This window comes from Sinocyclocheilus rhinocerous, unplaced genomic scaffold, assembly GCF_001515625.1.
Source record: "Sinocyclocheilus rhinocerous isolate Xijiao unplaced genomic scaffold, SAMN03320098_v1.1 scaffold31, whole genome shotgun sequence".
In the NCBI taxonomy this organism is placed as follows: Eukaryota; Metazoa; Chordata; class Actinopteri; order Cypriniformes; family Cyprinidae; genus Sinocyclocheilus; species Sinocyclocheilus rhinocerous.
Genome location: NW_015638575.1, coordinates 564,495 through 582,736, shown reverse-complemented (window position 1 = coordinate 582,736; position 18,242 = coordinate 564,495). Strand labels below are relative to the sequence as shown.

The 18,242-nt window shown below is 38.6% G+C and overlaps 1 protein-coding gene across 1 annotated transcript in view; it reads right to left on the bottom strand.

The window, feature by feature from the left end:
- LOC107749863 (BAH and coiled-coil domain-containing protein 1-like) overlaps positions 1-17,972 on the bottom strand; it is a gene marked incomplete at its 3' end in the record, with an annotated part of 52,943 nt that extends 34,971 nt beyond the window's left edge. Inside the window, exons 1-2 of the mRNA XM_016565071.1 lie at positions 17,790-17,972; positions 16,101-16,439 (exon numbers count right to left, since the gene is read on the bottom strand). Of these exons, the coding sequence (XP_016420557.1) occupies positions 16,101-16,272 (172 nt within the window). The remainder of the gene's footprint in view (positions 1-16,100; positions 16,440-17,789) is intronic.
- Between the last annotated feature and the right edge of the window lie 270 nt (positions 17,973-18,242).

Here is an 18,242-nt window from a genome sequence, read left to right as displayed (position 1 = left end):
ACCAAATCTCTATCTCTCTCTATATATATATATATATACACACACACACACACACACACACACACTATAGTATATACTATATACACTATATGGTACAAACCAAATTGTCAAATTGCAGCTCCAGAAGAACGCAAATGTTTAAGAGCAATCACCAGAGACATCATTTCAGAATAACATTGATATTTAAAGTTGTTTGTTGTAGCACTAGCAATAACAGGCTGCCAGAAATGGCAGTTATGCATTCTAACTTTAATCACAGATGCTGGATACGTAGGTGAGCCGCACACCTCCTTCCTGGAGAAGTAGTGAGTCTGGTATAATCCAGCAGCCTAATTACACTGACTCGTCTGAACATGCCGCAAGAATCAACTATCAGTATTTATACTGACACAAACAGACATTGGCATCTGTCACAGAGCTGGCAAAGACGACCAACGAAAGCACGACTCACATTTGAAGGGAGTCAAACAAGCAGAATGTGGACCCCGAAGAGACGTACCTACAACTCATTAGTTTCTTGTACGGAGACTGCGGGAACAACAGGAACTGTGGGGGAAGCCATGTTCAGCCATGTTCAGCATGCGTACGTTTCTGTGTGTGTGGGGGGGGGGGGGTTTGCTTAGCAATACTTTGGAGACTTATTGTTCCCACAAGTTAACAAAATATGACAAAACCTCCTTTTGGGAGTGTCTGGGGATCTCCTTAAAAGTAAAACTGGTTCTTAAAAAAAGTATGTGGAAGTTTACTTTACTATACTTGGGGAGGAAAGACAAAACCTCCGTTTGGAAAAATACATGGATAAAGAAAGAACCTTTTCTAAATTAGATTTTTTTTTTTTTACTTTTTTATTATTCGTTTTTTTTTCGTAATCAGAGATTTTAATAAATAAATACATACTTTTTTCTAACAATGCAAAAATTCTTTCTTTAATGCTTTATTTACAACAAAAGTCATACGATGTCATCACTTAGATAAATAAGTAATGCAAAAAGTTTTAATTGAAGCAATAGATGTAAATGGTATATTACCAATAGCAATTAAATCTGTGATTTACATTACCATTCAAAACTTTGATGTTGGTAAGATTTTTTTGATGTTTTGAAAGAAGTCTCTTATGTTCACCAAAGCTGCATTTATTTTGTAAAAACAGTAATATTGTGAAATATTTTTTACAATTTAAAATAATTGTTTTATATTTTAATATATTTTATAATGTAATTTTTTCTTGGGAGGAAAATGTAATTTGATCCTGATCACAAATCATTCTAATATGCGGATTTAGTGCTCAAATAACATTTATTATTATTATTATTATTATTATAGAAAAGAACAGAATTATTCTGTTCAAAAGAACAGAATTATTCAAAATAAAAATCTTGTAACATTATAAAAAAAATTGTCACTTTGATCAATTTAATGTATCTTTGCTGAATAATTTTTTTTTTAAGTATCTAAATATAAAAATATGTAAATGTAAAAGTGCAGAAATGTTTCTGTGAGGGCTAGGTTTAGGGATAGGAGTACGTATAAATTAGCTCAGTGTAAAAACAATAGAGGTCAAAGGAAAGTACTCACCATGATTTGTACTTGTGCACACACACACACACACACACACGCTAAACAGTGGACGTTTTTGCAGCTTTGCAAACAACGACACTCTATTGTAAGAGTAAATGAGGAGGAGTGAAGGATGAGGAAGAAAGCAGATGCAGAGAAGCACAGGGAGTGATGTAGCTTCCTGCTCTCTAACGCCTATTGGTAACTGCTCATTACAGCCCATATGCACACACACAAATGTTCTTTCTGTCCAATATGAGATTAACCTGCACATGCACATGCATGACATTAAAACCCTCCTTACTTTCTCTTCCACACACACACACAAACTCAAAAAGCCCTTGCTAAGCTAAAGCCACACAGCTGGTTTCCTGTTGGAAAGTGTAAATAGCAGCACTTGTTGTAGAGGGGTCTAGTCTGGTTGGTCTGGCGGTGGCTTGCACCCACACTGGAACGAGCCTCTATATTTGGCCTCTGCAAGAGAGCGTGAAGCACGCCTGAAACCCCAAAACTGAGGTACGGCAAAACCCTAGCCCTCCTATGTTCAAAATAAGTGATGGGAGGGAGAAAAGGCAGCAGTTTCGTTTGGGGGGTTTTAACAGAAGTGTAACCAAAAACCACATCTGCTTGGCTTGAACACACATGCAGACTCAAATCAAATGGAAAGAGCTGCTTCTAGAGGGAATTGTTCAGTGCGGCTTGGGCTAAAAAGAGACATAGAGAGAGACAATGACAGAGGGGACGTGTTCACACCGCAAACCAAAGAGCCCAAATTACGATTTTCTGCTTAAGTTCACTTTTTCATGTGGTTGCTTACATGACTTTTTAAATGTGACCCATATCAGACATCAGTTTGAACAGGTGATGCTCTTAAACCTGCATGCGTAAAACACTCTAACCTGATACACTACTGTTCAAAAGTTTGGGGTACATTTTTGATTTTTGATTTTTAATGTTTTCGAAATAAGTCTTTTATGCTCAACAGGCTACATTTATTTGATTAAAAAAAATACTGTAAAAATTATTTAAAACGTTTTTTATTTAATATATTTTAAAATATCATTTATTCTTTTGGTGGCAAAGCTGAATTTTCAGCAGCCATTACTCCAGTCTTCAGTTTCACATGATCTTTCAGAAATCATTCTAATATGCTGATTTGGTTCTCAAGAAACATTTCTTATTTTTATCAATGATTTGTTGCTGCATATTTTTGTGAATAAAAAGTGCAAAGATTTTTTTTCCTTCAAATTTTGTTCTGCTCTAAAACTAATATTTAAGAGTGTTTGTGTAGAATAGAATTTGCTTGCAGCCAACATGAAACATTATTCAGTGCACTGAGGGTCTGGATACATTTGTACACTAAAAAGTATAATCACTTAAAATGATTGGTTTCAAAGATTGCTATCTCATACAAATAGAAACCTAGTTTAAATCTCTGGTTAAGAATGTAATTTAAAAAAGTTAAAGAATGTATTATTTTTTTCATTATTAACATTTAAGATATAGTTCTAAAGAAGTAAACGTGAACAAGTGAAAAGGTAATGGAAAGTGTAGCAATGAATGTGGTTTTTGCTGTTCAGACATTGTGTCAGATCTGTGTCACATGAAAAAAATCTAATTTGAGGCACATTCAACTACAATGTGAAGCGAGAGAGAGAGAGAGAGAGATAAAGTTGAGTGCAGTCAGTGAAAAGGTGAGAGTTCCCACGTTAGTCCACCGCTTCCTCTGACAACCCAACACCGTCCTCCTAATCAGATCTTTTCAGGACACACACACACATGCATGTCAACACGTCACACAGTTCTCACTGTCTAAAGTCATCTCTCACTCTGCCTCCTCTCTTTCACGTCTTCTTTTTTCTTATAATTGTTTAACCAAATTTTTGAAAATAGTATGAAATGCCATTAAAGGTAAAAAAAAAAAAAAACTTCACAAGTACTGAAGATGACATTGGACTTTTAATTAATGTTCATCAAATAATCAATGGGAATGTGGACTTTTTTTAATTAATATTTTCTAATGTAAATTAATTATAAATGAATCTAACAAATATAATATCTATGCAATTAATAACTTTATAAATGAAATCAATAACTAAATGTTCAAGTTGATAAACACAAAATGTGCACATTTTACCAATAGAGGATCTAAACGTCAGTGTGCCCTTTTGATTCAATACAAAATGAATTTATTATATATTATTATTTGTGATTTATTATTATTTCACGTTTGCCAGAAACACAGAAAAGCAATGCAAACTGCTCCATTTTTTCAGCATGTGTGTCACAATGTTCCCTCTCTTTCCTTCTTCATTCCCTTCTGTTCATTCCCCTCCCTGTCGTCCACCTCCATCTATCTGCCTTCTAAATCAATGTGTCTAATAAAGCCATCAGCTGTGCTGAAATATTGGGCAAACATGCACTCAATCAATGCATGCAAATGCCAGCCATCCATTCAGGGCCCTTCTGAATATCGACGGCGCTGCATGGGCGCATCGTTCCGGGGGGTTTTGTATGTGTGTGTTCGACAAATAAAAGCAGAAGGAAGGACACGTGAAGGGTTGAGAGAACAGGGAAACCCAAGATAAATGTGTTTCATTTTCTTCTCTCATGGCTCCAAAATGGAGAGAGAGCGAATGGTAGGAAAACAGACTTCCTCTCGATCAGACCTGGAGGCCACAAACATGCCCCTGTTTGAACTACTGTAGAAACGACGTTCGCCGTATGAGGAAAGGCAAGGCTGATCCCAGATCTGAGGTTAAACGCCTCTGAAAATGAGAAGATTGGAGTGCTATTGTAGCATTGTAACCTTGAGAAAACACAATGCAGCAAAGATGAGACTCTGTGTGTTCCACTAAGCTCTAAAGAAACGATTTCTCCAACAAAACATAAGCCAACTATAAGGAAAAAAGTAAGATTCATTAGGAGCAAGGGTGAGCTCAGACCTGTAAGATCTGCAGGAGAACCTGAATAAGCTGCCTGCAGACAGTCCTTCCAATCCTGGACAATCACACGAACAGAAAATAACATAAAAGAGTAAACACAGCCGATTTACTGACCTCAACCTAACCTTTGCATTTCCCCGTTGTATTATAAAGGCAGTAGTAAAGACTCTGGCCAGTGTGAGAACTCTCTTTCGAGACCCTGACCCAGAGTCAACAGCTGAGCATTTAGCTCTTTCTCTCTCTAACCCCACATCTACACTTGAATTGACCATGAAAACCAGACCATTAAATATAAAAAATAAAAAACTATACACAAACATGTCAAAAAGGGAGCTCATTTTAAATTTGTGGTTGGTAACACTATCCTAATTCATCAGGCAGCAATTTTCGTCAACAGTGCACACAGCAAATTCTTGTGGTTTTTGAGATGCGTTTTGCCAAATGACTATTTTTACTTAGCTTCTTAAAATGCAGTGTTCACAGTGAACAATAGACAAAGACGTCCATCAGATGTACAGTATGTGCACATGAACCAACATCTGCAACAAATAGCACAAATTTGCTCAAAAAATGCACAAAAAAAAAGAATATAAAAGAATGTTAAATGTGTGTTTGTTAGCTGAGGTGGACTGTGTCACATTGATATCCTTGCTATGTAGAAATGTTGGTTTTGCTCACTTGCTCTAACAAACAGCTGCCATGTTGGAAATTCTCTGCACAAGTGAGGTGAGGGGGGCTCTGAAGTGCATGACTTATGGCTCTTACCAATACTCCACAAAGAGGATAAAGAGTTATTAAAAGAGTATAAAGTGCGACAACTCAAGGAGACATGTACTGAAAATAAAGGCACAGAGAGATGGAGGAGAAACGAAGTGAAAGGCATGAGCAGGAATAATATTAGTAATATTCAGAGGGAGGGAATGTGTGACTATAAAGGAAATTGAATCACTTTTGCAGATTATAGGTTAAGGATCAAGGCTGCAATACAAAGGTGTGTTTGTCTGCACATGTATTAGTATGAAACAGAAAGTGTATTGAAGGTGCTGTAAGCAATATTTGTAATACGATGCATGAAATGCGATTGCCTCTCAGACTTTGCTGAAATAGCTGTCCAAAGAAGCCATACCTGTCTCGGTGACAGCCCTAGGCTGAAAGGAAGTCCTTTTTTAGCCAATCAGAATCATTTCTGCCTGTAAATCATTTAGTACATTCGAGTAGTTTTGGAAAGAGGGTGTGAGAACGAAGTTAACAACAAGGCGGATATTAGCAAAACAGCACCTTTAAACTGAGTATCAGACTAACAGTTGGAAGTGACAGAGAAAGAGAGCGAAAGAGAACAAGAAGTGAGTGAAAGAGAACTACAACTTGCAGAGTCACACGGAGAGCTGAATCACAGCCAAAGGGAAGTGTGTATCAGCCAAAGTGTAATCATAGGCCGGTCTCTCGGCTATTAGGGGAATTAAAGACTGATTGAATGGTCTTTACAGTGGAAACATAACATTGGGCCGCCTCACCGTGTTTGTCTACTCGCTGCAACAGCTGGCTGAAACACTCTTCTGCCCCAATGAGACGGGATAATTTATGAAAATAGTTCAAACTTTAAAAAGATCTGAATCACTAACTTTCCTACAAACCAGCGCTCGTTCTATCCATCCGTCACATCCGTCAAGGAGCGAGAAGAGCAGTGCTCCTGGCTCCCGAGATGTGGACTCACTATAGCCTCGATTCACACCTCACATCTTTCCCTCTTTCATCAGGCTGGACTGGCTCCATGTCCTGAGCGTATTTGTGTGTGTGTGTGTGTGTGTGTGTGTGTGTGTGTGGGTTGGTGTGTGTGTGTGTGTGTGTGTGTGTGTGTGTGTGTGTGTGCGTGTGTATGTGTGTGCGTTTGTGTGAGGGGGAGATGATAGGGGAGGACTGTGGGACTTTGACTGCCTCTGTGTTGTGTCCACAGCTGTGTATAAGGCTCCTGACCTCCAAACAAAGCCCAGCATAGAGGAGCCACTATCTGGCAGGCATGATAGAGGACAGGCCAGCCCAGCCAGACGTGCTGAGGGAAGGACCGTAAAGCCTGAGAGACAACACAGCACCCGCAAGGCCTTTGATAACCGTTGGCGACTGGAGCCAGCATGACACGCATACACTCATAGCGTTAATACAGACAGACGCACACAACATACATCACTGAGACAAACAAACACACACATACGGACAAACATGTATTTTCACAAGTTCATGCACATGTACAAGAAGCAGAAAACCCCAGACAGGTTTAATATGATGTTCATAATGACCTGTAGGAAAGAAAAATCCTAAATTAGATCTGTTTAGCATCTCATTTGTTTCTCCCAGAAAGCATTCAGATTAGCAAATTGAGATAAAGGGATATTTCACCCAAAAATGAAAATTTTGACATAACTTACTTTTTATGTGCTACATCACTGTCAGTAAGATTTTTTTTTTTTTTTTTTTAAGAAATTAATACTTATCAATCAAGAATGCCTTAAACTGATCAAAACTGACAGTAAAGACTTACAATGTTACAAAAATAAAAACTATTTTGAATTTTCTTTTTTTCCATTCAAGATTCAAAATATCTTGAAAAAATGTATCACAGTTTCCACAAAAATATTAAGCAGCACAACTGTTTTCAACATTGATAATAAGAAATGTTTCTTGAGCACCAAATCAGCATATTAGAATGATTTCTGAAGGTTCATGTGACAGTGAAGACTGGAGTAAATGCTGCTAAAAATTCAGCTTTGCTATCACAGGAATAAATTACATTTTAAAATATTAAAATAGAAAACAGTTATTTTAAATTGTAATAATATTTCACAATATTACAGTTTTTACTGTATTCTACAGTGAGCATAAGAGACTTCTTTCAAAATCATTGAAAAAAACCTTATAGACCCCAAACTTTTGAACAGTACCGTATGCTTCATTCATCATAGCTCTATTCTATTAATTTATGTCAATTTTTTTATATCTGACACAAAGTTGACACTTCAGTTAAAGGGGTCATATGATGCTGCTAAAAAGAACATTATTTCTTTGTGTGAACATTTGGGCGGTGTTATGCAAATCTTCCCACATAGTGTGGTAGATATGTGGGGGCGTGTTCGAACGAGCCGTTTTAGGGGTGTGTGGCTGACTCTTAACTTTTATAAACAATATCTCTTTGGATTTGAGACTTTAGTCTTTGCAAATTTACAGATCTTCTTTATGCACCAAGAGCTTGTAACACTCCAAAGAGAAAGGAAAAAATGAAATCGCATCATATGACCCCTTTAAACCAAACTGAGAACTAAAATGAGCTAAAAAGACACTGAAAAGTTCCTCTGGGAGGAATAAACTTGAGCTCAAAGACAAAACTATGAGGAAAAAACAAGGTAAGCGGATGAGTATTTTCCTTATCGTTACAAACACAGAATCTCTAAACTGTAGGCAAATTATTTATGTGGCTATTTTATTTTCACCTGATTTCCGTCAGCTCCCTAAGAACTGCTTATTTCCTTCATAATCAGATGCAGGATGTTGATTTGAAGGACAAGAACAGGAATACAAGAATTATCAAATCAAAATATGCCTGATGAATGCCATAATCTATTGCGCAGCATGCATGAGGCTCTTGTTGCAGCAAAAGCACTGTTACATTGACGTGTCTCATGTAAATGCATCTTATAATTACAGTGCTGTAGTGAAAACAATGCAAATGCTGTGAAAGGAGAGAAGAAGGAATGGCAAATCCGTGATCAGAGCTCCTCGCATTAATGAACATGCACTGCTGCTCATTGCAGTGAACCCTTTAAGTCATTACACAGCATTCCCTTTCATTAATCAGACACTTTTTCTTTCCCCACACTCTCACTTTCTGTTACTCATTTTTTGCTATTTCTATCTTTCTCTGTCACCGTCTCTGTCTTTCATTTACATGGTTCCCTGTACCCTGTCCCACCGTCTCTCTCTCTCTCTCTCTGCAGTGTTTAATGTGCCGGCAGTGTTTACACCCCAGACAGCGGGTGCAGCACTTTAATCTTGGTAGTGTCTACATGACATCAGCACTCTCGCTGAAGCATAAACCATAGTGGAAAGAACACACACACACACACACACACTCACGTATACATTATATTCACACATATATCACCTGCTTTCTTCCTTTCTTGTCTTTATCTTTCTTCTTTCCTCCATTCCTCCCCGTTTCCTTCCTTCCTGTCCATCCATCCCTCCTCCCTTTCTTCTCAATTATTCTTCCTTTCTCCTAATTTCTGTTTGGTTTCTTTCCTTCGTTTTTCTTTCTTTCCATTCCACCTCTTTTCTGACTCATTTCCTTTTCTTTTCCTTAATCCCTATCTTTTCCTTCCTTTGTTTCCTCTTCATTCTTTCTTTCCTGTCCAGTCTTCCTTCCATTTTTCTACGCTTTCTCCTAATTTTCTTTCTACTGTTCTCATCTTCCTTGTTTTCTCCTTTTCTTTCCTTATTTCCTTTTTTCTTTCTATTTGCTTTCCTTCTTCCTTTCTTATTTCGTTCTTTTCTTTGCTTCTTATTTTCCGTCCTTCTTTCCACCTCCTTTCTGACTCCTTTATTTTTCTTTTCCTTCATTTCCTAAATATCCTTTTTCCTTTGTTTTCTCCTTCCTTCTTCCTTCCTTCCTTGTCTTCCTTCCATTGTCTACCTTTCTCCTCCTTCCAGTTTTTCTTTTTTCTTTTTTCCTTTATCCCACCTTTCCTGACAGTTTGTCCCTTCCTTCTTTTCTTCTTTCTTTTAATTTCCCTAGCTTTCATTCTTCTTTTCTTTCTACTTTTCTTCCCTTCTTACTTTCCTTTCATCCTTTTTATTCATGTGTTAGTTATCTCCTGTTCTTTCCTTACTGTCTTTTTTCTTGTCTTTCCCCTACTTTTCCAGGGGGTTTTTTTCTTCTTCCCTTCCTTCTTCCCTTTCTTCTCCTTTCCTTTTTCTCTCTTCTCACCCTGATCCACACCTCTATTCTGGGGTCCAGTGAATGATGAAGTCCTCTAATCCCCCTCTAACCAACCAGTATCAGAAACTCCAAAACCAGAGAGGGATTACCAGCAGCCCCGAGTCTCATTCTGCCCTGCAAACTCTGACTCAGGAGAGACTAATAACAGCACGCGCTCTCATGTGGGCCAATCCTATAAGTTGCATCATCTTTAAAAAATCAACTTGCTGTATAATTGCTTACTTGTCAATAAGCAGACACTTTCATTTAAAGCTGTTTACAGTACATTAATTACAGGGACAATTCCCCTGGAGCAAGCTCAGGGTAACTGCCCTGCCTAAGTGCACCATGATTCTTAGTATTGCTGCAGTTCAGGGGTCACCCCTATCTGGGATCACACCTGTTTGGGTCGCCAGCCCAGACCTATTATCACCAGGCAACCAATACACTTATATGTTTGTGTGTGGGTCTGAATGTGCATAAGTAATTAAATAAACAAGCTTACTGGCATTAGCCAATTCATTTTCAAAGCTAGAGATCTGTTTATGGGAAAAGAGTTATAATAAGGGTAGGCTCATATAGACTTTCACACACATCCACACACTGACACACCACTTTTCCTTGTCAACGGCCCCTCTGTATGTAGTCATGCATTCCTCTTCAATCCAAATCAAAGTTATTATGTTGCATGCTGATAGCCGCTGAGCATGTTTGTGTCCTAACTGAGCCGACTGTGACCACACAGTACACCTGACCGGAGATCAGCTGCACCAGCTGGACAGAACAAAGCAGGCAAGCCAAGCCATACTGCATCCGTTTAAGCAGTTTAGTGTTAAATCGATGCATTTTAGGGGCCGAAGTGGTGCAGAGAGGGAGGACTCTTATAGGTTGTTAGAATGAGACCCTCATGTTTTGACATGTTGTTCGCTTCACAGAATTTGACTTGTGGGAGGAGTGAAGCTGAGAATTCGTGTGGTCAAATAAGGCTTCGTTTTTCTGTGCATTCTGGGTAAAAATGGCAAGGCCGGAGTCCAGAAATAGAACAGAGGCTATTATGGGATGCATGGAAGGCTGGCTCCGTGTTCAGGCATGACTGTGTGGTCACAGTGGTCATGGCACTGTCTTCCCCCACAGCTAGCCAACCTCCTGCTGAGTCTGAGAAACACTAATCAGAGAGACAGAGAGAGAGAGAGAGAGAGAGAGCGAGACAGAGAGAAAAAAACAAGCAAGTTCTTGCCTAAAAGAAAAAAAAAATAATAATAATAAAAATGCAAACAAAAAGATTCAGGAAGACGATTAGGGAGGGATGAAAGTGAGCAAGGAAAACTCTACAAGTAATCAATGCACAGGCCAAAAGACAAAGGCGACGCGTCAACCGGAGTTTTGTTTTAATCAGAGAACATTGAAAATATTCAGACATGCGGCTCGAAAGCAACAAGTCCCTCTCGAATTAAAGCCTCCGCTATAACAAGAGAGAGGAGAAAGAGAGGAAAACAGAGAGAGAGAGAGAGAGTGTGTGTCCCTCGAGACTGATTAATATTGAATTCCTGATGCTAATCTTTGTTTTGTGCTTTTTTTCTTTACTGGTGTGGAAGCCGACGTGTCCTTAAAAAGCATGCTTTATGTATATTTAATGAAGGCTCTGCATACATTTGGAGCGCTCGTCTTGCTGTGTGGTATCCCACCCTCGCGTGATCACATACTGCTCAAGATACCCAAATATCGAAATATACAATGTGCCTTTTATAATAGTCACATGAACCATAAGATAAAATATGTTTAATAATGCAAAATAGTGAAAAGCATAGAAAAAAAAGGTATTAAATGATAACTGCATGAATAAGGTAGTCGGATTCTGCTTGGATCTTGAATGGGGAGAGCTTGTGTGTATTTGTGTGTGTGTGTGTGTGTGTGTGTGTGTGTGCACCTGGTACATACAGGTATCAGATCCCATTGCATCATAAAAATCCTTGATGATATTGCCTGATATCATCTAAGTATCTGATGGTGATGAGCTCAGCACAACTGTGAAATTACACGCGCCAAGGCGGGACGATCCGACCTTGTTGAGGACACACAGACTGACTGATTATTGATCACTGTATGCACACACATGCACAAACACACAGAAATTATACAGCATACATGATTCAGAACACACCCACAATCCAAAAAAAAAAAAGGGGGGGGAAATGGATTTCCCAGTTCCTCCTAGCATACACAGTCATGCCTGTCACTAGTTTCCTCTTCCAATCACATCCTCACCACAGAATGGAAACACTTTCAAGGTTTTGTTTTTGCAGCCTATTTAAAATGTCACTTTTCTCTTACTATCAGACATCAAAGCCAGTGTGGAGGGCTTTTATTTTCTAAGCCAAATCCCAAAATTGTTTCTCATTTACAAATGCTGGCTGCAGGCCGAGTCAAAGTTTGGACTTAATAACGACAGCAGTGCATGAGACAGTGTGAGGAAAAGAGTGCGGGAGGAGAGAGAGAGATTCCCCACATGGTTATAATATGCTGTGGTGGTTGAGTCCATCAGTCGAGGTGTCACAATGAAAAGTAGCTCACAGGATGTAGTAAGCAGCATGCAAGCACACACACGTACACATGAAAGAAAGAACACATTCTGTTCAAACCCCGCACAAAACTGGTGAATTTACAGGCCTCAACAAAAAAGATAGTCGCTGGCCCGGGTCAGTGTATGAAATATCTGAATATCTTTTTCAGAATACTTGACATAAAAAAACAGACATAATAAATTGTTTGTTGTAAATTGTTAAATAAAATAATAAATTAAAAATATGAAAATAATTTTTCCCAAAAAAATTTAATATTAAATTATAAAAAATATATATAAAATGTATATAATAAAAATAAAAAAAGTCTAAATAAATAAATATAAGGCCTTGATTTAGATCAGAACTATTCACACAAATTTAAAACACTTAAACATGGCTGTTTTAATGCACAATCAACCGGAACGTACAGTGTATTTTAATCTGCAGTATAAACTAATTTCCAAAGCACTGAAGAAAGCCCTTACAAGTTTCAGAGAAGAAATGTGTAACACCCTAAAGGAAATGTGTCAAAATGAGTGAGATAGCTGAAATAATCACATATGCATGCCAAACAAAACAATAATAAAATGAGAAGAGAAAAAAATAGCTGGGTGTTAAACTGATGAAATCCATTCAGCAATGTTGATGAGTCAGGAGGGCTGTTTTCTTGTGAAAATGTGAGCCAGTAGGAAACAGAAAAGGAAGAGGAGGAGGAGACTGAGAAAGAAAGAAAGAAAGAAAGAAAGAAAGAGTCTGACAGCTGTATAAATGAGCTCTGTAGCTCATGGTGCCCCAGAGTACTTCCTCATTGTTGTGCTGATCCAATGCACAGCAGATGAACCCAGGGTTTAAAAGTTGAACTGTGTGTGTGTGCGTCAGTGACTATTGACCCTTATTTGCTTGCACCCGTTATTAAGTTTAGCTTATGTGCGTTTGTGTGCGATTGTGTCTGTGTGCATATTACAAGCCCTCCCATTGAGCAATTTTTAACCCTCTCGGTTCTCAAGTATCAGTTGCACAAATCCAAGTTGGAAGGGTGACAATTTTCAGATTTGGTGTGAAAACACCATATCATATGTCAGGTGTATAATAGGTGCATGTGCATGTCTGACTTGCCATGCATGCATTCACACTTCCTCATTTAAACCCTCCTGCTTTGCATTAAAAAAAGTAGGCCTATTTGTAAATACTTTTTGTAAATTTACTGTTTGTAAATGTTTTGTCAGCATTTAAAGAAAATCACATTCATTTAAGTAAGCTAGTAACCAAAGCTAGATTTAAAATAACATATTCAGTGCTTTAAGATTTTAATTCTATCATCATTTCCTCACTTTAATGTGTTCTAAAACTGACTTTCACAAAAGATTTTGAAGAATGTTTTTTTTTTATCCTTACAATTAAAGTCAAAATTAGACTACATTAACTTCCATTGTATATGTGGACAAAAAAATGTGTCATAAAGTCATGTCATAAAATGTCATAAATGCAATGACACAAAGGTGAGTAAATTATAAAAGATTAAATTATGACAGAACTATTTTTAGATGAATGCAGGTGAGCATTCAGCTGAGCTTCGGCATCTTTTGGAAAGCACCACGTTGGCCTGATCTCATGACTTTAACTGCACAGCCGTGCTTTTGAGAAACGCGGCCCTGATCAATAGTCACAGGCATCGAAAGTGATGATATTCCGGGCGCTGAAGCGAGTAATACATATTTTATAGGTGCACATAAGAAGGTGTACGTATCAAATATTAATAAATGATTTTCTGCCGACACTGATGACGTGCGGATGCATTGTTTGAGGGGGCAGCGGTGATGGGTGCAGTCGGGCCAGGGCGCTTGGTCTCCTTCTGCCAACTAGGCTCTGCCGAATCACACACACATACACAGAGCGCCGTACACTCGCGCACAGCACTCAGCTGGCAGGCATAGTGAGTGGCGATGGAACACCCCAGGCTCTGTGCTACCAAGCAGAGGTAATTGGGCCAGATTACCAACCAGGTGGAAACATTCAGCCGCTCTTTTTCCTCTTCTCCCTCTCTCTCTCTTTTAGTCACTTTCACTCTTTTACTCCATTTTGGAGCAGTGAAGGAATCGCATGCCATTTCGGAAGTTTTCGGACCAAGGTGGAATCAAAAACAAACGTTCAAGCCAAATCAAAATCAAGTCCAAAAACGCTGTAATTAATTTAGTATATATGTATAAAAGTGATCCGTTACAAGTCAGGGATAGTGCAGAGACAGGCACAAGTGAAACGGAGAGAGCAAGGAAGAGAGATACTAACTAGACTCAAGCGAACGCACTAATTTAAACTACAAGCCCTATCAAAGGCGAATGGCCTGGGGGCAGCAGTACCTCGGTGCGGAGCAGGGCTGCACCGCAGAGGAACGAGTGGACGGGGAGGTGAGACAGGTTAGGATCAACAGCAGCACAGACACAGCATTGTTAAATCAGGACTCAAGGCACACAGAAGCGAGAGAGGAAGTGATATGAAAGAAGGCCGACCAAAGCTTGACAGCACAGACCACTGCTTTTGCAGAAACATGACTGCTATGGCACAAAGCTACAAAATCACTCTGTAACGCCGAGGGTGAGGGGCAAACGAACACGTGGATGACTGTGACAGACTGCGGGTTGCTGTTGGTTGTAACCAACAGTTAAAGTGTAGCACTGGCTAAAAGAGTACCAGAACGCATTTCTTACGTAGGCTATTTTCACAATCATTAAATGACTTTTACATTTACAATGACTTTTGATTGTCTGAAATAATACATTTAAATGAAGAGGAATATATATTAAATAATTGATAAACTAAGCAGAAATAAATAATACTAAGCAGAATAAAGAGAAAAAATTATACACAGAAAAGGGGAAGGAAATATATATAGCCTACTAATATCTGCTTATATAAATGCTTAGCCTATATCCCATGCAAACAAACAGAGGAAAATCTAAAACTTAAATAAATTACTTTTCTCCCAGTATGTTGTAAAATAATGCAAAAAATTAAAAAAATTATATTTAAGTACACCGACTAAAACAACACCAAAGGGAGTTTAATTCATTGTTTAGAACTAAACTGCTGAACACATTCTTTAAAACAACACATCAGCCAAAAGGATGGCTATGTCAACCAATGTTAGCTATATATAAAATAAAAAAATAAAAAATGTTACGTACAAAATGTGATATTCTCTGCGATTAACAACAGAAGCTGAAGCATTCATGTGCACATATATATGAACTTATATCTCATTAATAACCAAAATGCAAAGTGTACCTCTATCCCAAAGGTACTTTGAATGCTGGAGACACTTGTTAAATCTAATGCATGCACTGTCAACTCATTCGCACCCCGTCACATCACCGCTCAATATAGAAACTGGATGTTCTGGTATTACAGACGCCTCTTTTAGCACACACACACACACACACACAGATAGAGCTACTGACCCTAATCTTGGAGACTTCTCGAACCACAGCTCTCTCTCACACACACACACACACACACACCAAAGCTTGTGTTATTAACTTAAAGCAGCTGTGGCAGCAAACCGCTCAAGTATGCACCCTAATAATTAACAGAAAATCATGGGGCTTTAGATACTACCAAACAACTTATTTTGTCAAAGAAAACTAGATGTTTGAATGAGCGCGAAACAAAGAGGGCAATCCAGCTATAAAGTAACAGTATATTCATTTAATCATCAGAAATAAATGTATAGAACAAATATAAATTAGTGTCATACAATAATACTCTCAGTTGTGGTATTTTATTTTCTTATACTGTTTGCACTGCTTTAAACTAGAAACAACCAGCCTTTCGCAGCTCATGTCAGAGTTTATGCAAGTAAACTGTTCAATAAATCGCTAATATACAGTCAGATTTAACTTTATGGAGTCCGTAGCAATTGCTTATTTCCAAAAAGACCTTCATTTCCCAATAAAATTAAGTATATGTAATTACACGTCAATGCGCTGCTGTGAAGTTAAGCAATTTTAATCTGCTAAAAGTATGTTTTAAAGGCACTGACTTATCGACAGGGGAAAACAAACATATATCACTTACCTGAATGTGGAGGCATCGGTATGTGTGAGGGGTAATATTTCCCAGGCTGAAAGTGACCGGGATGCTGCACAGTCGTGTGCCCGGCAGGAGTGATCCTCGAGGCGCCTCTGTGAACCAGCGCGCCTCGCTCTGCCAGAAGGTGCGGCGGAGGAGCGAAATCCCGGCCTTCCATCCCGATAAAAAAACGATAAATCCGAAATCCAGAGCGGGAAACCACAAGAACCGAACCGAACGCCACCCAGATGTTATAATCCCGTTAAGAGTTTCGCTTAGGTCTTGCATTCAGCACAGTTTTGGCTCTGAGGGCCAAAAAAGTAGGCTATGTCCCAGTCATGTTTTCTGCAACACAAAAATCATAAAATGTAGTTTAAATTACAAACCAGTTACACGGGTGAGTGATGCAAATCCACAAGATCGTATCACGTTAGTATCCTTCAGATGTGTAATGGTAATCCTTCATTGAAAACACCAAGAGTGTACGTCCATTGCTGCGACTAACGGTGGTATCTCCAGATATTTGACGTTCAGAACGCTGAATGTCTGTTGGACGTTTCAACGTATTTGCTGATCGAGGCCTTAAAACGTTGGAAGTTCCCAGTATGGAGTGTAAGGATGGTTGCAGGGCGAAACTGCTGAAGCCCTTAACCGCTCTCATTACAAACACAAAAACTGAAAAGAGAGAGAGAGAGGTTATAGAACAGTGAATGAATTGACGTGCAACTATATATCCTCAAATAATGACCATTAGATGAAATTCCTAAAGAATAAGCTCTCTGAAGTACAGAATTAAATGTAGTGCACCGTTTTTGCGCTGACAAAGGACATTTCAGCAAACATGTAGCCTATCAGGTCTGTGGCATCATTAAAAGAAATTGGGCACAAATTCTAAACCATGGGGTAGGCCTATTTGAACGCAGTAACCTCCCACTAGTAACCAAAGCCGAAATTTTACCATTTATTGTGATCTGAGATCTATTAGATTTGGCTCGGCGGACGGATGGGAGGTGAGGAGGAACGCATGAAAGAACAGGTTTCCTAAAGAAGGATTTGAGTGGTAGGAAATGACCTTTTAAGCTCTGATAAAAGCCAGACAATTTTATGAATCATGGTATATCAGTGTAAAATATGTATATATAATAAAAGCCTATAAAACTAAGATTTAATTAACAAGCCTATGGGTCAGTTGTAATTTCATAAACCCAATATTCATTACGTGTAAACTGTAGAAAGGTAAAAGCGCGTATGTACTTCTGCCATCACGTCCATTGCATAGCAGTTTGCAAATGCATGTCTTTAAAAAAAAAAGTAATTATTCACACTTGTATTTTATCCATTCAGTCAATAAGACACTAAGGTCTTCGCTCTTAAATACAATTCCTTCTCTATTCAGAATAATGCGGTAAATCGGTCGCAGTTCGGAATTACAGATCTCCTATTATTATATGAATGATTATGAGTACAATTATTGTTGTTGTTTTTGTTGTGGATGTCATAACTATTGTTGTTATTATTATTATTGTTCAAGGAAAGCAATAGAGTCGGATGAAAATGAATGGATATTTTTCTTTCACCCCCCTGCAATCATTTTGTATAACGCCAGATGTTCTTAAAAAAGTAAGAGCAGCTCTTGAAGGCAAATGTTTATTATTGCACGCACATAAATGTATACAATATAAACGAATTACTTACTGGTAAGTTATTCCTTGCAAAACAATAAATGGGTTTAAAAAAAACATGACAAAAATACGTAAAAGAGCAGAAGCAGAATAAAAACATATGGCAATGGTTACATCCTAGAGTCTGCAGATTGCAGTGCGTGTGCAGTGCAAGTTCGGAGATGCACCGTAGTAGTAAGAGCTTCTGCTGAATCGAGCCCCGTACCAGCAGTCAGAGGCTCTTTCCTGAATCTGCTAGTGCCACTCAGGAAGAAGAGGGGGAGGTGACTGGGGGAGCAGTCGCGCCCATTGGTCTAATACCTACATGTCAATAAGCTCGTGCAGCGCTCCCCAGGATAAACAGTGGCTCCGATTGGATGGAGCTCTGAGCCAATGGCGTGTCAGCTGGATCAACTAAACAAAACGGCGGGCGCTTTATTTGAGCTTTCCTGTCTCGCAACGAGTTCAGTGTGAGGCACGACCACAT